Raw genomic sequence first — 21662 nt, 5'->3', positions numbered from 1 at the left:
CTGTTCGAGGATCATTCAATGTTCATGACCCTATTCACCGTTTGATACACGCAGGGCTCATCATCAAACCACTGTACACAGCAGCGAGAAACTCCGGACGATGCACGAGCAATGTCCAAATCGTGGGAGACGGCTGAGATCCAGTTCGTGTTCCATTGGTCGATGACCGGGCAACCTTGCATGGTCATTGAATCGTGGACGAATAAGGCTCGTCGGCTCATCAACCGTCGGGGCCTTTTGCGTTCTCGACCATGAGAACGTCCAGCTTGCCGTGCTGTTACCTCGTATTCCCTGCGAATTCCTTCCTCTTTCGGCTCAACAGCAACCTTTATCCAGCCAGCCTCTGCAGCCGGTGCCCAAATCGTGCACTTAATGTTGAGGTAGGGCAACGGCTGAACTCTATACTATTGCTGGTAAAAGACTTCGTCCGGCCAAGTTGTCCCAGATTACGGCGATGCTCGTCACGGAAGGCTTGCTCGACTGCCAATGATTGGACACTCTTCCCCAGATATGACTGCATGTCGTTGCCTCTCCACAACGCGACGGCCAGGTCATGCGTCTAGACTGCAAGGTGTATATCCCATTTTCATTGTGAATGGGATAGCGAGCACTAGCTCCGGACGAGCAGCGCCTCGCTGGAGGGGTCTGCTCTGACAAAAGTCCCTATGGTGGCCGGAGCGAATTGAGTCAAGTGAGCTTGCGGAGGGAGCCTACCTAACGAGCCTCAGATATAACAGCTCAAGTCAACATCCGTCTGCGGTTCCTCTTCCTTTATCCCTTCCTCCCACTGCCATCAGTAACATTCTTTACGTTACCCGTCTTGCCTCCGCGAGGCCTCCTATCTCAACAAACACACTCTGCGCGAGATGGAGTCTTCTCAGCCAGACCGCATATCAACATCCGCGCCCAAGGTCAATGCCTCTACCAGTCCCCGGCCCCGCCCGACATCTTGGGCAACCACGCAATCCCGACATACCTCTTTGGGAAGCCCGGGTCTGTCCAGCCTCCACTCCCCTTCATCGCCTCTGCTGGACGACAAGTTCGAGAGCATGTTTAGGCCTATCTCAGGGTCGTACAGAAGCAGCAAGGTGCCGGTGGTGGAAGTGACCGCCCGCCCTTCCAGCGACGATGATGGTTTGGCCTCGGTGGGAACTGAGAAAATGGACCAATTCCCGGCCGAACCATCCAAGCTCTCATACCTGCCTGAAAATATCTGGTATCTCTTGGTCGACATCGTCCTGTCGGCCATACCGCTTGTGTTCATCGTCTATGGCATTCTCGCCGCATGCCTTCACGGCCGTCCTACCGCATCCTTTTATTTTGGCGACGACGGCTATAACTGGTCCGGCGAGCTGTATGGACCCGCGATGCTTATCGTGCAGAACTACATTCCCACATTCTTCCCCATGGCCTTTGGACTCACCGTGGCACGATTAATCCAAGCGTTCGCTTTGTGGCGAGCACAGAGTGGAACTCATCTCGGCTTCATTGAACAGCTTATGGGAAGTGCGTCCCTGGGTGGAACCATCGGGGCTCTTTGGGGCCTCCACATCATCAATTGGATCGGACTTCTGCTTTTGGCTTTGTGGGCTCTGGCGCCTGTGGGGTCTCAGGCAGGCCTCAGGATCATCAGCGCCAACGGCACCTACGTCAACACCACCACCATCAACTATATGAACAGCAGTGCCATACCCACCGGCCTGGAGACGGAGAACGATGAGATCCAGTTCTACACCTACGCCGTAAACGCCATTTACAGTACCTTGATTCTTACGCCAGGCGCCATGGCCGGACCGCAAGACCCCTGGAGCAATGTCAAGATCCCTTCTCTTGAATGGCTTGAGAGAAACAATGGCAGTGATGACCTGGGATGGTGCTCCCGCGCCCTGGTCAAAGAGCGAAGTGGCCTGAACCAATCTGTCGTCAAGGCAGGGACGTGGACGTCACTGAGTGGCCTGCCAGTCGTCGGGGGAGAATACGGCGTGGGATTCCAAAACTTCACCCTCTCCGCCAGCTACTGGGTTCTCAATTGCACCAGCCTAGAATACATCGACCCATCGGAGCGGTTTTCTTCGCCACTCCCTGGTCGTGGGGATTATGACACCGACAATATCTCTTCTATCTGGGATAGTGGCAACAGTGAGCGACCAAACACCTTTTTCGTCGACACCACGACCCCTCTTGCCGGGCTGGGGTCGGCAGAGGGTGATGCCCGCTCGAATGGGACGCAGTTGTCCCCCAGGACACTGATCTTCGGATCTCGAGCCACGGCGGGCACGTCACTGGCGATATGCACGGTCGCCACGTCGTATGTCCTAGCCGAAGTGAACTGCAACTTCACCGCGCCGCTCTGGAACATCGACAAAACAGCATCAGGGCGCACGTCGGCCGGAGCATGTTACGTCGACCGGGTGCGCAGAGATCCCGCACACCCCGTCCACGAGGCGCTCACGCCACTCGACGTGACGTACCGGATTGCGCAGCGCCTGTTCAGCCAGTGGCCTTTGGCGACCGGGACCGTCCCAGCAGGAACATCGTCCCCGACCGAGCGGTTCATCAACGACGTCAACTCGGAGTCTGCCTCGGGCAGTGCCAATTCCATCCTCGTCGCCACCGACTGGTTGGGGTTCAACACGTCGGACCATGACAACGATGGCGGTATCTCGTACGTCAACATGGCCAGCCTCGACCTCGACACGTTCACCGAGCGCTTGTCCCTCCTCTTCAACACCTACTGGCACGCGTATTGCAACTTGCAAGCCATGACACAGTCGGAGATTGGATTGGGGTTTGGCTCACTGTTCCCGTCGAATGTGATGTTCCGGTCCGCCGATGCCCAGATGCTGATCGCGGGACAACATTTTGTCGTCAACTTCGCATGGCTCGCCGTCTACATGGTCTGTTGCGTGGTGGCCTTTGTCGCGGGTATATTGGCCTTGATCCTGCAAGTGCGCACCTTGGTGCCCGATGTCCTGGGCACGGTGAGCATGCTGGTCAAGGAGAACCCGTACACGCCTGTTCCGGAGGGTGGCTCGGCGTTGGACGGCCACGAGTATTCCCAGAAGGTCATGAACATGCCGGTCAAGTTCTGTGATGTCAAGCCCCATGACCCCGTGGGACATATCGCGTTGACTAGTCTGGATGTTGAAGATGCCGAGGGCCGCATTGCTCCGGTCAGGAGAGATCGATTGTATCAGTGATTCTGGAGACGGGGTTCACCTGCTTGGTTTGATCTGGTGGCCTTTGACGAAGTTATGAGTATGACTGATGATGATTGCTGTTTCTTTTCTATTCGTTCTATGATGTTGAGTCTTCGAATGTTGTCATTCTTAGCGCACATAAGACTATACCACTATCACACCACTAGTATCTCAATGTTGATCTTGATAAACAGCTTGTGTCGGCATACAGTTTGATCTGAACCGACGCTCCCATGCGCAACGATTCTACAAGGGAAATGAAGGCTTTGCTGGCCGGTGTAAACAGGAGATCGAGATCAAGATGTCCATATATCCCAGACATGAAGTGTTTCCCGAGCCTGACGGGCCATTCTTCCATGTATCATCCAGCCCATCACAAACCTCACTCCCAGGTTCAGATGGCGACAAGAGGGGACTTCTGATTGGGAGGTAAATGGCTGGATGCATTGCCATGGAGACATGACACCTGCGTTACAAGGTCCTCTGCTGGACGAAGACAACACTTGCCGTAGCCTGGCCGGATATCCAGGTTGTCTCGGTAGCAACCAGCTTGAAGCAAGACATGAACTTGAAGTTGGAGGTGAGGCGCCCTGCCAGTTGCTTCTATTTAACGTAACCCCGAAGCAGTTAGACACGGATACCTTGTATATTTGGACCCTGATGAGATAATACTATACCTAAAAGAGGCGGTGAACAAAACAAACAACATCCGTTGAAGTTAGACATTGGAATCCTGTTGAATTGCCATATAGCATTCCCCATCCATCGCTTGACTCATCTTCTACAATCTCTGAAACCCATAATAGTGCACCAACAAACCGTGGCTTCTATATATCCTGGTCCGTGGCTACGAGACTGTCCGGTTTGACAGCATGTCATATACAAAAGGCACATGTAAGAAGGACACCCCTTTCACAAATGGGCAGACCCGAGTGGTGGATGAGCGTGGACTTGAATCACCCTCCTCTTCAGAGGAACCGAGAAAAATATATTGCTGGAGATAGTCACAGTCACAGTCCCGTCGAGGCTTGAAGAAAGAAAACCCGCAAAAAGCCAGACATGCAACATACGTTTGGCCATAAGATGGCTCGAACCATCAATCTGGAATTTGCCCTTCTGAGCGCTGGCTCTGAATGTGAAGCTGACCTACTTCCTTTCCTTCACGGGACACTAGGGAACACTGGCGAGCAAATCCGCGACCACAAGATCGCATGCTCAATCATCAACCTGCACGGCACCGAGGACGCAGTGTTCGATCAGAGCTGCTTGGATCTCCTCAAGCGCTTCACCGACGACGTGTCCATGGCCAACCGCAACGACGTCCTTGCGGAACACGGCTGGATCGACGGACCTGGCGACAGGCCCGGCCAGCAGGCTGTGCAGCAGAATAGAAGTCTGGCGGGGTTGTTGGTTGCTCGGTACGGGACGGGGGATCCTGCTTTGGACCAGAGGGATTGGGAGCTTTTGAAGGAGTGGATGGATAAGGGGATGCCGGTTGGGGAACATGTTCAGAGATGAACGTGTGGAGGTGAAGGATATGATTGAGAGGTATACGTGCAAGTATGAATATGGCTATGGATATGGATTTGGATACGGAGGATAAGGCATGACTGGTAGTTTGGGTATGTGATTTGGACTGGGAATAGTATGACTTTGCGTTTGACTGGACATGAGGCATGGGATATAAAGTACGAGGGATGAGTCTGCGGATGAGTATGGACATGAATATTGATATTTTGAGCTTGGAAATGCAGTCAAGTTGAAATTGATATCACAAACAATCAACATAGAGGATACAGGTACCTGAGGCTGTAGACCACAGACGGCATCATGGAGTTTGCAGTCCGCCCTAGTGATCCATATCACGTGTCTTTTTTGCGCTTCAACATCATATACTCCTCTGTACAGAAGTCCCAGCCACCAGCCACCAGAATTGGCCAATGAGGCACCAGACTGCTCAGCCTGCGCTTGCCGCACCTGCACCTCCGCGTCCGTTCCTGCCAGTTGTCGCTGTCGCCGTCCCCGTCCCCGTGGCTTCTTGGTTGGTGCTGGCGCACTTCTCTTACAACTTACTCCGCGCGCCGCCGCGCTTCTCAATCAACACTCTTCCTCTACCATCAACCAGCAGGATTCGCATCGCCAGACCGCTGTCCTGTCACCCTTACATTTCCTATCTTGTAGGTTCACCACCTCGATATCCTTGAGTCAATCCTGCTCTCCTTGTTGAGCCGTCTGCAACCGCGGCGATTTCACCTTTGGCTTCTCTCACCCCAATAGCTTGACCGATCCCTGACCAGAGTCTGCCTTCTTTGGTTGCACCTCTTCACGCTTCTTCTTGCTTTGCCTTAGACTCCACTCAATACTCTGGCATCGATGCCTGCGGATCTTTTCCTTCATTGAACTCCCACTACGCTTTTACTACAATGCTGTCCCCAAATTACTTTGTCTTTGACCCAAGTCTAACCTTTGCCATGTTTACTCCTAGCTCTCCAACTGCCCTTCACCGAGCACTCGAAGACGACTTCACCTAGGCTGACCCCTCACTGCGCTCGCACAGGCTCTTGAGCCTCAGATGACATCGATCCCCGACCAGTGAACCAGGGTTGTCTGGGACCTCCAAGCCATCAATCTTCAGGCTTATAAAGAGTCGGACATCTTTTTGCCAACATGAATCCGTCCGAGGTCTATGGCTCTCCGCCCGCTGACAGATCGCCGCCCAGATATCGGCCCCGAGATGAGGAGCCGTATGACCGGGCCGATTCATACCGCAGACGATCTCCCGGTGAGTAGGCCTTCCGAAGCAATGTTTCTGTAACACTGACGTGGGACCAGTGAACGATCGACGACGTCCGCCTCCGCGCAACCGCTCACGTTCGCCCGCGGGCATCGATCGCTATCAGCCAGACCGCGAACGTGCCCCGCGAGACGACTACTATGACGGTCCTCGCACTGCGCCGAGAGAAAGAGATGATCGAAGAAGAGCTCCCTCTCCAATTGCCGCCAACATTGACCGTTACGTTCCCGGTCAAGAGCCTACCAAGCCTGTTGTCCGAGTCAACCCGCTGGCGAATCCTCTCTCGCTGGAAACTCAAGCTGGCTTCAGCTTTTTTGCCGATTGGTGGAGATGCGAGAACCAGATTAAGGAAGAGAAAGAGCGCGCCAAGCATGGCGGACGGAGACCTTCAGATCGCGTCAAGGGTGAGCGTGAGGCCAAAGAAGACCGTGAGAAAGAACGAGCGCAGATCCAAGAAGCATACGACCAGTACAAGCAAGAATTCCAAATCAAGATGGCCAAGCAGTTCGTCATGCAGCACAAGAATGAGGAATGGTTCAAAGAGCGCTACCTGCCAGAGGTTCGAGATCCGATTCGAAAGCGCTTGATGGAGTCTCGTCATGATGCTTTCGATCGATGGACCAAAGACATGGAGACCGGCGTCTTTGATGAGTTCACCCTCGAGGGTATCTACAAGAATGACAGCGACGGCGCCGGTGGCATGGTGGAGAAAGAAGAGGGTGAGGCCGTCGGTGGCGGCGAGGTGCTGGGTGTTCTCGACCTGGTCCCGGCCAAAGGCGGCGATCTGAGGGACGAGTCGATGTATGAACCCGCCCTGCTCATCAAGACACTGGCACCGAACGTTGGCCGTGAGCGGATTGAAGACTTCTGCAAGGAGCACCTGGGCGAGGATGAAGGCGGCTTCAAGGGCCTGTCGTTGAGCGACCCCAACCCCGCCAAGAAATTCCATCGCATCGGCTGGATCATGCTCAAACCCGGTCAAGACGACGATGGGGATGCCATGCAGGAAGTGGAGCGAGGAGACGGTCGCGACGATGACGAGGAAGAGGGTGAAGAAAAGCCGAAACCTGAGGCCAAGACCGTCGCCCAAAAGGCGCTGGAGCTGATCAACGGCAAGACCATCTCAGATGCTGAACGAGGAGATTTCACATGCCACGTGGGCGTTCACAACGCGCCGAATGCGCCTCGAAAGAAGGCTCTCTGGGATCTGTTCTCGGCTCCCGAGCGCGTCGAACGCGATTACGAGCTGGCCCGGAGACTGGTGTCCAAGCTCGACGCTGAATTGGGCAAGGACGAAATGTCCGGCGCTCTGGCTCAGATCGACGCCCGGGTTGAACAGATGCGGAACCAAGGTCTGCTACAGCCTCCGCCAAAACCGAAGAAGCCCACTTTCGAGGACAATGATGATGAAATCAAGTTTGACGAAGAAGGCGAGGAGGGAGAGGAGAATGAAGATGAGCAGGATGACGAAGAGTTGTTGGTGATCAAGAAGAAACTTGACCTGATGGTCGAATATCTCCGTCGCGTCTTCAACTTCTGCCTCTTCTGTGTCTTTGAGTCCGACTCGGTTCACGAGCTTGTTCGGAAATGTCCGGGTGGTCACCTCCGACGACCAAGAGCCGGCTTGAGCAGTGCCGCCAAAGCTGCGGCTCGCGCCAGTGCCCTGGGCGAGCCATTCCCGGGCAGGAAGAAGGATGGAAAGGGTGACGCTGGCTACGACGACGAGCCTGCCAGTCCCGTCCAGGAGAAACGGCCGGCCAAGTTTAACAAGAACGACCAACAGCTTCTCCGCGCCTTCAACTGGGTCAAGACTTTTGAGGAGAAGCTGTTGCAGATTCTCGAGCCTGAATACGTCGATTTGAAGAAGATCGGGGGCAGACCCATCGAGGAGGCCTTGGATGAAGAACTGGCCAAGTTCGTCAAACAGGAGGACGAAGCGAAGTTTCGTTGCAAAGTGCCGGAATGTACCAAGCTGTTCAAAGCTGAGCATTTCTGGAAGAAGCATGTGGAAAAGCGGCACGAGGAGTGGCTGGCGGCTTTGAAGAATGATGTGAGTATATTTGATGGCGAAAGTAACCTGATACTGACTGGTGGCAGCTCGAACTCGTCAACCGATACGTCCTGGATCCCTCACATATTGCACCCTCCCGCTCGGACGCCAATTCCAACGGACACTTCCCTCTCCCAAACAACCACCATCTCAACAACGGGACTCCCCGCGGGTTCAGCCTGCACAACATGGGTATGAATGCGATGAACTTTGGACAGAATGCCATGCTCGGCATGTCCAACGTGCAGTCGCCGTTCGTGCCGGGCGTCAATTTCAACGGGGACGGCATGAACGGAAGCCATACGGGTGGCCCTGTCCGCCGTGGTGGCGGAAGGTACGGCAACCGGTCCGGACCTTATGATCGAAATCCACGGAACAACCAACGGGGCTACAACAATGTTGGATCCATGGTCCGGGGCAGTCTGATGCCTGGGCTCAATCCGGGATTCATCGCTCAAGGTGGCGGAGGTGGTGGTGGGAAATGGGGTGATGGGGCCGGCGGTGGCATGAACGCCGTCGGACCTAGAGAGGCTGTCCAGGGCAGAAGTATCAAGAGCTACGAGGATCTTGACGCGCAACCCAACGGCGGTGGAGGTGCAGCGGGCGCTCATGCTGCAGCGCAAGCAGGAGCCGGTGCGGAGCTGGACTATTGATCTTGCTCGCACAGTAATGGGCGAGAACATCAGCAGCGCTTCATGGTTTTCGCGGAAAGGAAAAAAAGAATCGAACGAAGAATGGACTGCTCCACCCGGTTCGCAGTAGGGTTGCTGGGATGGAAACATGATGGCTAGTCAGTAGCCGCTGGTTGTCTTGTTTGACATCGCGTCTGCCTTTCCGGTGGGACGATACTGGCTGGAGTTTTGACGCTGGAATGGAGCTCACATATGGCATTGGCTTGCCCTTCCAACACTTGTCTGAACACGAGATACATGATCTGTAGAAGCCGAGAAATGCGAAATCAAATTAAACATGTCAAGTCCGGAGTAATAGGACTGGACAGCGTTTGGCCCAGTTCGAGGAGGATCGCGAGGCTACCTTGTTGCTTGCCGGTCTGGCTCTAGAGAATCTCACAATTGGACATTGGACTTTTACAAATAGCCACCTTATGGCACGACGCCCGTGCTACCTTGTCCATTGCAACATTATTCAAAGGAAGAACTGGACAATGAACGGCCCAACAAAAGCAACCGCGTGTAGACAACGTCCCCAAAACATAGAGGACATAGGCAGGCCGGGAAAAGAAGCAAGGCAACCAGGCATGGAACATTGCTCACTCAGAAAAGACAACCTATTTCCCTTTGGCACACATCCATCGTCCATCCGTGTCTCTCTCAAGTCCTCTTCCTCAAGACCCTGCGCGTGGCGGCGGGCTCGGCGACGACCTTTTTGTTGGCAGTGGTATTGTTCCTCTTCATCGCAGTCTTGGCCGCACTGGCAGCCCTGGCCATGCCTCGTTTGGCAGCGCCGGGACTCTTCTTCTCGGCCGTCTTGGAAGCCGCAGCCGCAGCAGCTCCGCGGCCTGCACGTTTGGGCTTGACGACGGTGGTGCTGCTCGACGCGGTGGAGACGTCTGTCGTGGCGCTGTGGGTGCTGGTGTGGCTGAATGTGCGCTGAGGCGAGGGACGCGAGGGGCTGGCCGTGGCGATGGGTCGCGGAGGAGGCAACATTTGACCCTTTGCTGCAGTGGCCGCCTGTTTCTCCTTGGAGGCAGTGCGGGCCAGCCTCGACGCGGTGCCGCGCTTCGCGTGCTCGAACATGCCCTGGACCGATGCTGAGATGGCCGAGGTCGCCGCGCTGGCGGCCGTCTTGAGAGGGGAGGCCGGTTTGAGTGGTGAAACGGGCCGGGCGATCATGCTCTTTGTCGGAGATGATGGAGCGGCCATCGCAGAGTCCTTGAGCGGTGAACGTGGCAGCGTCCTCGAGTTGTGTGATCGGGGAGACAGCACAGATGTGGCCTTTCCCGTCCGCGAAGCTGTGCGTGTCACCGTTGTCGCGGCTTTGACGCGCTTGCTGTTCTTCGCCACCGGGAGTCGGTCCATCGTCTCGTTCTCGTTCTCCTTGTCCGACGCGATCTGGATCTCGGAGCTCTTGCGCTTCTTGCCTCGCGTGGCTGCGCCTTGAAGCTGTGCGCGGACAGGCGAAGGCGCTTTGGACGTATGTTGCTGTTGCTGATGTAGATGTTGTGGCAGCGCCGGTAGAGGTCTGTCTTGGGACATCAAGGCGTGTGTCTTGGACGGCGAGGATTTGTTGTTGTTTGGCTGGACCGATTCTGCCGTCGCGGCCTCGTGTTGTGCCATCAGTTCGCCCATGGTGACTTTGCGGATGGCGATCGGAATACGGTTGACGCGTCGTTCGATTCGGGCTCGTAGGTCGGCGCATTGGAGAGCGTATCCTGCTCGTAATTGTCGAGCTCGTTCCGTTACTAAGAGGCGCGTGTCAATGAGTTTCTTTTGTTGTGAGTTTCGGTGCAAGTGGCTGTCTGGCTTACTTTCTAGCTGCAGATTCTCGATCAAGGCCTGCTTCTGCGTCTGCGTGATTCTCATCTTCTTGCGTGCAGGGCTGCCTTCGGGAGTGACTGCGCGTGGAGACTCTTCCATCTCCTCCGACTTCCTCTTGCGTGACACGGGAGGTGCCATGGCGGTTGAAAAGTGTAATTGATTGCTCGTGTCGACTGGGAAGGGCTCAAGTGCTGAAAGTGTATTGGGATGCTAGAACTTCAAGTCGAATACCGTGTATGAAGTAACGTTGTCGTCCTGCCTCTTGAGTGTCTGTCGTTCCCTCTTGGGATGCGAATAAACAAAGCATTGACTTAGTCGCTTGGCGTCACGTGCAACCATCAAGTTGTGCCCGGCGCCAATTATCACAGGCAGCATTGCACTGCACTGCACTTGAGTCCATGATGAACCTTGACCTGTTGAACTCAATGTACCTCATATACTACGAGTTGAGGAGCGAGATGCTTCGGATGATTGTTTGTTGAGCCGCTACAAGAAATGGACGTTAACGCAGTCGCAATCTCCCGCTGGGGGGCTTGAGCTATTCTCCTCTCAATGGCATCTATGATCGTTATTCGTATTCGATGTGGTCAAGTCTACTAAATGATGCAGGTACCTTACAAAGTCAAGCCTTGGTCAGTGAGTCTTATCTCATGCGAGGACAATGTCCAGCTTCATATCGTCCAGTATGTCCTGCCAGCGAACATCAGGCTGGCTCGTTGCAGACTGCCTGCGCCGCCAGACTTCTTGTGCCACGTCTTTGGATATTTCCAGGTTCATGAAGCCGTGTCGACGCTTCACCTTGTACCATGCCAGGATGCGGGCTTGCAAATCGGGGCTTTCGCATTCGCACGCAACGACCAAGGGCGGCCAGATCAACGTACACCCGACGCTATCTGCGCCGAGTCGCTCGATCTCCTCCAGATGCTCGACCGCGCGCGTGACGAGATCCTGCAGTGCAGACGACGGCGTCTGTCGCACCGTCCGCTGGAAATGGATCATGCTTGCATAGTAAAAGACGAAGGCGTGGTGGCGGGCCAGTTCTCGCGCGCAAGGGTCGACCAGGCCGTCGAAATTGAGATGCTCTGGGGTGTGTGCACGCAGTTGGTCCTCCCATTCATCCAACAAGTCAGGCGGCAGGCTGACCGCCGAGACCTCGCGCAACAGCGAATTAACCTTGACGATATGCTGCAGGATCGGTCGCGTCAAACCAAACAATCTGTCCAGGACATAGTACTTGCAGTCGTCCGAGTCGACGGAGATGGTCGAAGGAAGATCGATGTTGCAGAGCGCCGCGACCGCCAGATAGCTCTGGTAAATCATGGACGAGCTCTTGTCTCCTTGCCAGATTCTGTCTTCGATCGTGGCCAACAATGACGCCCCGCCTTGGAAGTGTGTCCGCCATTCCGACGAGCGGCCCGTGATCATGTCCATCACCGAGAACATGGTGATGGTGGCGATGATGGAGTCGCGCTGAACGTCGAGATCGTGGCCCGTCAGGTTCGCAAGACTGTGTCGAAGGTGTAAGATCGCCAGATGGTAGTGCTTCCCCGCCAGCGTCAATGCTTTGGCGTCATTGCAAAACTGTCCTCGACTAAAGGCCGACGTGGCACACAGCGAGTGGAACAACGCGATCTGGCCGTTGGATTCGTGTGAAAGACTGTTCAAACCCGCGAGCGCCATCGGCGTGAAGACGCTTCGAAAGGGGTTATCTCCACGGTCGACCGGGACCAGGTGCCAGGAGACAAAGGTGACCCAGTGGTGGATTAGTTGACGCTGTTCCACAGGACGAGGCAACAGATCGAGATGACGATATACGCCTGGTGACCAGGAATCTGTAGGCGACCTCGCTTCAGCCACCGCCGGAGACGTGACGATTTCGTAGTCGGTCTGGTCGTCACTGTCGGCAAAAGCTCCCACCGTGTAGTCAGAAACTTCCTCGATCTCTTCGACCTTTGACAGCACAAGGTCACTGGCGTGTTCTGGACTGTCCGATGTGCCCTGTCGTGGGTTGTCGTGCGCAGGAAAGACGGAAAACGGCCCGATCGAGCATCCCTCGCCCTGGTCAAGTCGGTCCAACGCATCCTGGACGTCGACTTGCATGAACATGGACTTGTCATTGTACAATGCCGGAGCGCCGACCACGCGGCGGATCTTCTGCTCCCACTCGTGCGTCTCCGGGTCGATCCAGACGAGTCTGATGCCATATCCCTGGCAGGCAAAGCCACCCTTTAAGCATCGCGCACAGCTGGGACGGGCCTCGTCGCACTTCACATGGCGCTCACGGCACGTCCAGCATCCGGAAAAGGTCTTGGTCGCCCGCTTTGGTTTGGAGGCTTTGATCGACCTTGGCATCTGAATGAAGATGGAAGTTCATTCTTGAATTTTGGCCATGACGTGGTCGAGGACAAGTCGCAAAAGATTCAGTTGCCAGCCAGCTACCGCGACATTCAGGTTGACATGTTCTGGAGTGACCAGAAGTCCGGACCTTGGGGCCACAAAAACGCCTAGATTCGGCCACTGGCACACCATCTCGCCCTCTTCAAACGCCGTCGACCCCGTCATTATTCTCTGCAATTACTATTGTTGCCGCGCGGGGCCGCAGACGGACGGACTTGGGCGATAGCCTGGTCCTATTGAACAGTCTGGGATCGAAGAGAGGCACATGCGTCATCCGAGCACAAAGGAGACAATGGTCAGACCGAGAGGCCCAATCGTCCACGCGCGATACAGACTGTGGTATGTACCAGCTCCGTTTTGTGGATATATCGTGCTCCTAGAGGGGAAGCGAGCCAGTTAGCCTTATCGCACCGGAGAATTGAGGTGAGCATACATGACCAAGCACCATTTGCCAGCTGTCTCAAACCACGGTGTATATACCCGCTGTCACACTGACGCAAAGGGTATAGTGCACGCTGTTTATGGGTGTATATTATTATGCTACAATGGAGCTTCCGCCGGCATTATTGACTTGTTTTTCGACCAGCGTCTCGTCGCGTACCTTTTCCACACACCATTGCCTGAATCAGAGCTATTCGGGTACCTTCCGGACATGATTATTCAACGACCCCTGGACGCCCACCGTCAGCCAATAGACGCACCGATCCTCAACGATAGGCTTTCCCTGAGTTTGGAGCCTTGTGGGATTAGCGGCACACGGCTAGGGAGGCCTCCACCTTGCCCCTTCGACTCCAGAGTGACAATCTCTGAATCTTACATAAACTCCATACTCGGGGGATTTGATCCACGGAGAGGGACTCCAGACAGTCAACATGGGTGATGATGAAACGTAATGGTAACGAGGTCAGCGGTGTTCTACGCTGCAATACCGTCTATTCAACCCGCATGGCAATCGTTGGACCAGGTGTTACCAGGCTGGATGAGCCTTCCGGGTCACTCCTGAGCCTTCTCAGCCTGGCGTCTCGCGGTTTTCATCTCCGAGGACTATTGAGAACTATTGATGGTGTCTGACCATGGTGGAAGCATTGCAACCATCTATCATTACTCCCCGTCGGAGAACTATGAGGTCCTTATCTCATTCACCGTGGAGAATATGGGTCCCGAGTTGCGCTCTCCCGCTCCTCCCGAATCCTCCCCCATGGCCTTGTTTCCTTATCAGCAAGCATCTTGTATCACGTTGTGGGTTGCACATGTCTCATGGGTGGCCAGAGTCTACTCCTTTGGCTACCAGGGTGTAGCGGGTACGAATCAAGCTGCCCCTGGAGGTGCAGTCTATCGCACGGTCGGGACGACGCCACCATCCTCTACCCGCAGGCGGGCTATGCTCGCAACATATGCCTGTCGTTTCGATTCAAGGTGAGTTGACGTGGGTACATTCTTTACGAAGGACCTTCGTATACGGTTCCGCATACGGTTCAACCTTCTACAGGGCATTCGCATCCGGTTCAACGTTCTACAGCATGATATCAAATGGCCAAGCATAGCCGTTCATGACACACTTGCAATCTCTAATGGCGCACAAACTAAACCCGCTCGAAGATGCCCTTATCCAATTCGCCTACATTTTCAAGCCAGGGGCCTTTTGCTTCATGTAGTCGTCAAAGTTCAACACGGCCTTGCCCAGCACCAAGGCGCTCTCGGCACAGTCCTCCTTGGACGTCCATTCCTTGGGCGAGTGACTGATGCCGTCCTTTGCGCGGGCGAAAACCATGGCCGTCGGGCACAGGAGAGTGGTCATGGTGGAGTCGTGACCCGTGCCGGTTCGGGACGCGATACCCTTGTCACCGCAGGCGCGTCGCACACAGTCGATGGCCTCGGGCCAGAAGTTACCTGGCAGCAGGTGAACGGTGCGGTCGGTCTCAGCTTCCAGACCGTGGAGAGAGGCAATGCTCTTGACGCGCTCCATGATGGCCTTGCCCATCTCCTCAAGACCCTCGGCCTCCTTGTGCATCAGACAGAAGGTGATCTTGGTCTTGGACTGGATGTTGCAGGCCCCCCACGGTCGGCTGTGGATGCCGGTTACTGTGCTGGCACCGTTCTTCTCGTAGGCCAACTTTTCCAGCTCGCAGATGAGCTTGGCCGCCCCGGTCAACGCGTCCCGGCGGCCGTACATCGGGTAGGTGTTGGCGTGGCCGTCCTCGCCGTGGAAAATGACATCGTACCAGGTCATGCCTTGCCAGCCCTCGACCCATCCCACGGGCTTGCCGGCCTTCTCCAGGTCGGTCGACTGCTCGCAATGGATCTCGAAATGGGCCGAGATGGGGAACTCTTCGAAGGTGTTGGGGCCGTCGCCGACGTAACCGATCTTCTTCAACTCGCCGCCCATGGTCAAGCCGGAAGCGTCGTTGGACGCGGCGGCGTGTGCTTGCTGCACCGTCGACCGACCGGCGTAGACTACGGACGAGCCGAGCAGCGGGAAGAATCGAGCACCTTCCTCGTTGGTCCAGTTGATCAGCACGATGGGAGCTCGTGTCTTGATGCCCTGTTCCTTCAAGCTTCGCATGACTTCGAGCGCACCGATAACCTGTGACGTGTCAGTGTTGGTTTCTCGCCGTGCGGACCAAGACACTCACTCCGAGGGGACCGTCGAATCGGCCTCCCGTGGCGACCGTGTCCAAGTGACTACCCATGGCAATGGGAGGGATGCTGTTGTCTTCTCCTTCAAACACACCGAACTGGCTTCCGGTCGCGTTGACCTGTCTTTGTCAGTGGTCACCGTTGAGTTTGACGTGGACATGGTGAAAACTGACCTTGTAGTCGGCGCCGAGAGCCAGCAGCTGGTCTCGGAACCAGTCTCGAACCTTCTTGTCGTTTTCGTCGGCACAGAGACGGGTCACTCCGCCCGGCGAAGGAGCGCTCCATTGAGCAGTGTGGTGGATGTCATCCCTGAGCGATGTCAGTCAGGAACCGCCTTTTGGGCTGGGAGGTGCTGTCTGACCATAGTCGGTCCCCGTTGATGCTGAGCTTTTCTGCCAACGGCGCATTCTTCACCGTCGCGTACGCGCGAAAGCCGGTCAACCGTAGAGACTGGTTCTTTCGGGCTCCGACAGAGCCTTTGCCGAGGACGGCACGCGTGACCGAGCGAGTGAACATCGTAGACTATGGGTTGGTTGGACACTGAAAGAAGGACTGATCTCGGAGAGGAGTGAGAGAGAGGAGTGAAGAACAGGAGCAGAAGTCTTTCGTCAGGGAGGCCACTGTTTACATGATCCTAAGTACCCCTCCAATGCTGCGTCGCGTCCCGTCTTGGACAACATCGTGGACCCGTGTAAGTTCGATCGCTTGCGTTGGGGACTCGTTCGCTTCGACTCCAACGTGGCTTATCTTCTGCATTATCAAAGACCAGCACTCCGGGAGGGCAATCGACGTCGACCTCGCTTTGGAAGACTCGTGGACAATGTTAAACGGGGCCACCCTGATAAGTGTTGGTATCAAGGTACTTCCTGTATCATTGGTCGAGATTGGGGTAGGTTTCTCCCCAAGGACTCACGGAACCACCATCTAGGGTCTCACCAGCTGCTAGCCGACCGGGGGTATGGACACTGGACAGTTGTACCGGACAACAACGATCAATGAGAACAGATGCTTGGCCTCAGCCTCGATACCACTGTTTAACTTGTGGGTCTGACAGTCGCCGAAAAGGATTTGGCCGCAATCAGCCAGTTTCCTAATCCGGTTAGCGGCAGGCCTGACCTCAACCTCCCTCCTCCAGCAGATAGAGATGGAGATAGAGACACAGACTCTTTCTCTTTGTCGACTTGTCTTATCATCATACTATACATAATTCCATGTCGTCCTGCATGAAACAAAACGTTCTACCGGACTAGCAGATCGCGGTGGATATACCCTCCCCCAGCTCTATCAGATTCGTCACGGTCGGCCGTCGTCGTGGACTGCCCTTCCCTCATCATGACCCTGATCGTCGTTGCTTGCCTCTTCCACCCGGAAGTGATGCTGGAGGAGGTTACATGACCGAATCAATCCAGTCATCATGCATCACACCTGCCTGATAACTTATCGTTCTGTGTGCCCTGCAACTCGGGCCATCTCCACCATGACAACAAGATAGCGAACAAGAGGCAGCGTCTCACCAGACCACGACTGATAACGAACCTCGACGTGAATGTCCAGGTTGAGTTGTCGTGAGCAATGCGGTTTGTTGAACGTCTTTTGTATCTTGATCGTGCTCCACTGTGGCATGCAACCCTTTTGATTCCATCATGGCTCCCCAAACACCTGCTCGACGGGCATGATATAAGGTACCTGCATCACGACCGTCATGACACCCAAGATCCTTCATCCCAGACGTACCTCTCCATTCGAGGACTGAACCGTGTGTCCCAGAGCAGAGCAATTCGTCTTTCATCATGTCGACCGCAGTCAAACCCATCCTGCCCCAAGGCACCGGCTATGGCGTCGTCATTGGCATTGGCTTCTTCTTCGCCTTGGTCATGGCTGGCGTCTCCTATTTGCAGGTATGTTGGACCAGCCGGTCTTGTCTCGAGTGGTTGACTGACCAACCCGCAACAGAATCGCTACACCAAATACTCGACCAAGATGAGTGAAGAGTTCAACACGGCCAGTCGAAGCGTCAAACCGGGGCTCATCGCCAGTGGCGTTGTCTCGGCCTGGACCTGGGCAGCCACCTTACTCCAAGCCAGCACCGTGGCCTACGAATACGGGGTCTCGGGACCTTTCTGGTACGCGGCTGGAGCGACGGTGCAGATCTTCATGTTCTCGGTATTGGCGTGCAAAGTCAAGCAGAACGCTCCGCGATGCCACACCTTCCTGGAAATCATCTACTACCGTTACGGCACGTTCGCCCATTGGGTCTTCATCTTCTTCGCCTTGATGACCAACATCCTCGTGGCTTCTCAGCTGTTGCTCGGTGGCAGTGCCGTCGTCACCACGCTGACCGGCATGAACGTCTATGCGGCCGTCTTTTTGATTCCGCTGGGTGTCGCCGTCTACGTCGTCTTGGGTGGTCTGCGGGCGACCTTCTTGTGTGACTACACGCACACCATCGTCCTCATGATCATCATTTTGTATTTCATGTTCTCGGTAAGTGGCCCTCACACGGGAGGTGAGTCTGTACTAACAAACAAACCACAGGTCTACACCACCAACGACCTCATCGGCTCGCCGGGCCGCATGTATGACCTCCTTGTCCGCGCCGGCGAGCTGCGGCCAGTCGATGGCAACCACGAGGGATCGTACGTCACACTCAAGTCCAACTACGGCCTGATCTTCGGCGTCATCCAACTCTGCTCCGGCATGGGCACCGTCTTCCTCGACCAAGGCTACTGGCAGCGCGCCATTGCCAGTCGCCCGACCACGGCCGTGCGAGGCTACATCATGGGAGGGTTCGCGTGGTACGCCATTCCGTTTGGGTTCGCCACCACGCTCGGGCTGGCCGCCGTCGCCCTCACCGACAACCCGGCGTATCCCACGTACCCGAACAACATGACCTCGGGGCAAATCTCGGCGGGTCTCGCGGCCCCCTTTGGCGCGCAGGCCTTATTGGGCAAGCACGGCTGTATCGCGCTGCTGATCACGCTGTTCATGGCCGTGACCTCGTCGTCGTCGTCCGAGCTGATCGCCGTGTCGTCCATCCTGACCTTTGACGTGTACAAGGTGTACATCAAGCCGAGCGCCAGCCCCAAGGACTTGATCTTCGTGTCGCACATCATGATCTGCTTCTTCGCTCTGGTCATGGCCGCCTTCGCCTGCATCTGGAACGCCATCGGCATCGACCTAGGCTGGCTCTTTTTGGTCATGGGTCTATTGATCGGTGGCGCCGTGTTCCCGGCCGCCTTTGCCGTCACGTGGAAAGGTCAAACGCGAGCGGGTGCCATCGCCGGAGCCATTTCCGGGCTGGCGGCCGGGCTGATCGCCTGGCTCGTCGAGGTGCAGGTATACTACGGCGAATTCAGCATCGCGACCACGGGCGCCTCGTACCCGACGCTGGCCGGCAACATGGCGGGCGTGCTGACCGGACTGATCGTGACGGTGACGGTGTCTTTGATCAAGCCGGACAACTTCGACTGGACCATCACGCGCGACATCAACGCCCCCTCGTCGCTGTACGGCGATGTGGTGCCGGGCCCCAACGCGACCTCCACCCTGGCCGAGAAGCCCAACACTACCAGCACCGCCATGCACGGCGCGGCCACCGAGTCTCACGGGATCGCGCCCGTCGAGACGCGCGCCGAGGAAGAAGAACCCAAAGACCCCAACCACAACCGGACCCTGCCGACCGTGGTCGACGAGGAGAAGGAAGAGGCCGAGGACGCCGCCGTCCTGGACAACCCGCAGTCCCTGCAGCGCACCTTCATGTTCGCCCTGATCCTGTCCACCGTGCTGTCGCTCAGCATGGACGTCATCATCCCGCTGCCCCTGTTCCTCAGCCACTACATCTACTCCAAGGGCTTTTTCACCTTCTACATCGTCATCAGCTTCCTGTGGGTCTTTTGCGCCTTTGGCCTGTGTGGCGTCCTGCCTATCTGGGAGACCCGCACTTTCTGGGGCGAGTTCTTCCGCGAGGTCTTGACCGGTAAGAAGAAGAAGAATAACGTTCTGGCTGGTGTCTCTCCTCGGGGGAAGGCCTCGTCGGAAAACTCGGACAGCGGCTCCGTCACTCCGAATGTCCGCCACGGTGGCATGGAAGAGATCAAGGGTTGAGCTGGAGTTGAAGGGGAAGATGTGGACTGGACGCTTCATTGAGATGGAACGAGTTGGAGAGTGGAGAGTGAAGAGATGAGAGTAGCAGCTTAGACATGTCCCATACAATATATGATATTGTGATAACTGCTGTTTTCCCATCTGGCCGTCATGCATTTATATAGACTCCGGGAGGCTTCTGGTCGCACTTCAAGAGCAGTATCAAGATTGCAAGCTTTGCTAATATGGTGCACTTTTGATTCAGTGGTAATGTCTATCTGTACATCTCGGTTGGACGTGCCTCGTCAAATAGTGGTATAACGACTGGTGGACTCCCAAACAGCAACCAAGAGTGCTTGAATCATCAATGAAGGTCTTCATCTTTGACAATAATTGACCTACCTGAAGGAGATGGAACTCCTCACGTACGAGTCTGCGACTAGCAGAGACTTCAAATTTGCTCGCCGTATTATCATATATCATCAGGGAAGATACCCTCGATATACGTCCATATTGCCATAAGAATATATACTTGATAGTACCCGCTATCCACGGACTCTTTCTTAATTCCTCGATTATACGTTATTATACGCGTCCATAAGTCGCCGAGCTGCCGATATAGTCGGCTTCCTCGCCGTCGATGTGTTTGGCAAAATCGCCATAACAGCCTCGTCTTTTCCGAAGATCGGTAGTTATAGTTGGGGCGTATTCCCGGATCAAAGAGGAGTTAATCTGGGGCATGCCTAGAAGCCATTGCACCACAGGCGGCGTTCGCAGCTATCAGCCGCTTAATGAGTAGAGAGCGTGGTAGGAGACGGACGTACACCCAGAACCGAAAGTTGAACGAGTCGTTATTGGAGGCTTCTCCACGAGAAACGAGATCGGTATATCTTTTGATTTCAGCGGTCATCATATCAACAACCGCTTCTACACGGTGTCTATACCGCTGGCGACGCTTATCTGTAAAGGTAATGTTAGCGATCACGTCCTTCTAATACCTAAAAGCATCCAGGAGCTGTGATTCGGGAGGTGGACGAGAAGAGAGGTGTGCTGATAGTATGTTTTGACTCCATATCAGGTGCCGGTAACAACTTACTAAACTCCTTAAGGTTCCCCTTGGTGAGGTGATGGCACTCTAAACTCTTCGGGAGCTAGACGGCCAGGGCAGGCACCAACGGCGTCTTCAGCCTTGAACGGTATTTCTTGCTCATCTGGAAAATCGTAAATTTCCCGCTGCTTTAAAAGCTATTCATCCAACTAATATGACTTTCAGATTCCGGCTTGAAGGAATACTATCTTTTTTGTCGTTGTCGTTATTATTATTGAAAGCGAGTATATCATTGTTCCGGGTCGTCATCTTCAAAGTCAATGTCTTCCTCTTCGTGCTATGCGACGTTATGCTTGTCATCGGAAATTGTTTCTGCCTCTATGGTGTCCGCCTTTCTCTTTTGAGGGGCCATTTTCGGTCTGGCTATGACTAGGTATTATAAGGAGTTGAGGAGTACGCCGTATTGAAGTACGTAGGCGCCGCGGGGTGACAAGTTGGAGGACGCCGTAAAAACAACGAGGAAGAAGTAGGTCGGACGGTCTCGAAGGACACCTAGGTTCCCGTACTAGGTTCCCCTAGGGCCTTTGCAAATCGTGAAAAGGGAGAACACGGCGAGACCGGATTGCAAGGAAGAATGCTGTAGACTCACACAATTCATCGCCAACCAGAAGCAGAGAAGAGAAGAGAAGAGAAAGAGTTTAGCAGCCGCAGGTCAGTCGTAGACCTGTCTGCAGGCAGTATCTCTGCGCTCCAAATAAGCATTGCCGTCGCCGTCATACCGGATTCGCCGCTCGCCTGATCGGGGACTGCTTGGCCCCACCCACCGACAACCTCAGGAAATTAGCATATCACGACTATATGATGTGTTCTGCAACATGCGAGCCTCGACATTCGTAGAGCAGTTTCTCGCCACCTGGTGTATTATGAGGCATGGTCACATAGTGCGAAAGGGGAA

General features: G+C 55.1%; 7 protein-coding genes across 7 annotated transcripts; 4 read left to right on the top strand and 3 right to left on the bottom strand.

Moving 5' to 3' along the window:
- Nucleotides 1-866: 866 nt before the first annotated feature.
- Nucleotides 867-3200, top strand: A1O1_05518 (uncharacterized protein; the record flags this gene model as incomplete). The annotated part of the gene is made up of 1 exon (XM_007726404.1): nt 867-3200. The coding sequence occupies one exon, from the start codon at nt 867-869 to the stop codon at nt 3198-3200; it is 2334 nt and encodes a 777-aa protein (XP_007724594.1).
- A 1083-nt stretch (nt 3201-4283) lies between these two features.
- Nucleotides 4284-4718, top strand: A1O1_05517 (uncharacterized protein; the record flags this gene model as incomplete). The annotated part of the gene is made up of 1 exon (XM_007726403.1): nt 4284-4718. One exon carries the CDS (start codon nt 4284-4286, stop codon nt 4716-4718), a length of 435 nt encoding a protein of 144 aa, XP_007724593.1.
- A 1149-nt stretch (nt 4719-5867) lies between these two features.
- A1O1_05516 (uncharacterized protein) lies at nt 5868-8697 on the top strand (the record flags this gene model as incomplete). Its single annotated transcript, XM_007726402.1, has 3 exons — nt 5868-5982; nt 6033-8044; nt 8092-8697. 3 exons carry the CDS (start codon nt 5868-5870, stop codon nt 8695-8697), a joined length of 2733 nt encoding a protein of 910 aa, XP_007724592.1.
- A 678-nt stretch (nt 8698-9375) lies between these two features.
- A1O1_05515 (uncharacterized protein) lies at nt 9376-10680 on the bottom strand (the record flags this gene model as incomplete). Its single annotated transcript, XM_007726401.1, has 2 exons — nt 9376-10466; nt 10533-10680. The coding sequence occupies 2 exons, from the start codon at nt 10678-10680 to the stop codon at nt 9376-9378; spliced, it is 1239 nt and encodes a 412-aa protein (XP_007724591.1).
- Nucleotides 10681-11190: 510 nt separating this feature from the next.
- Nucleotides 11191-12894, bottom strand: A1O1_05514 (uncharacterized protein; the record flags this gene model as incomplete). Its single annotated transcript, XM_007726400.1, has 1 exon — nt 11191-12894. One exon carries the CDS (start codon nt 12892-12894, stop codon nt 11191-11193), a length of 1704 nt encoding a protein of 567 aa, XP_007724590.1.
- Nucleotides 12895-14557: 1663 nt separating this feature from the next.
- A1O1_05513 (uncharacterized protein) lies at nt 14558-16092 on the bottom strand (the record flags this gene model as incomplete). Its single annotated transcript, XM_007726399.1, has 4 exons — nt 14558-15523; nt 15573-15695; nt 15750-15885; nt 15938-16092. 4 exons carry the CDS (start codon nt 16090-16092, stop codon nt 14558-14560), a joined length of 1380 nt encoding a protein of 459 aa, XP_007724589.1.
- Nucleotides 16093-17366: 1274 nt separating this feature from the next.
- Nucleotides 17367-19680, top strand: A1O1_05512 (uncharacterized protein; the record flags this gene model as incomplete). Its single annotated transcript, XM_007726398.1, has 3 exons — nt 17367-17474; nt 17530-18060; nt 18112-19680. The coding sequence occupies 3 exons, from the start codon at nt 17367-17369 to the stop codon at nt 19678-19680; spliced, it is 2208 nt and encodes a 735-aa protein (XP_007724588.1).
- Nucleotides 19681-21662: the final 1982 nt, after the last annotated feature.

This window comes from Capronia coronata (genome assembly GCF_000585585.1).
Source record: "Capronia coronata CBS 617.96 chromosome Unknown acBCG-supercont1.4, whole genome shotgun sequence".
Classification (NCBI taxonomy): Eukaryota; Fungi; Ascomycota; class Eurotiomycetes; order Chaetothyriales; family Herpotrichiellaceae; genus Capronia; species Capronia coronata.
Note: the sequence above shows the minus strand (reverse complement) of the source record. Positions and strands in the feature narration are given on the sequence as shown.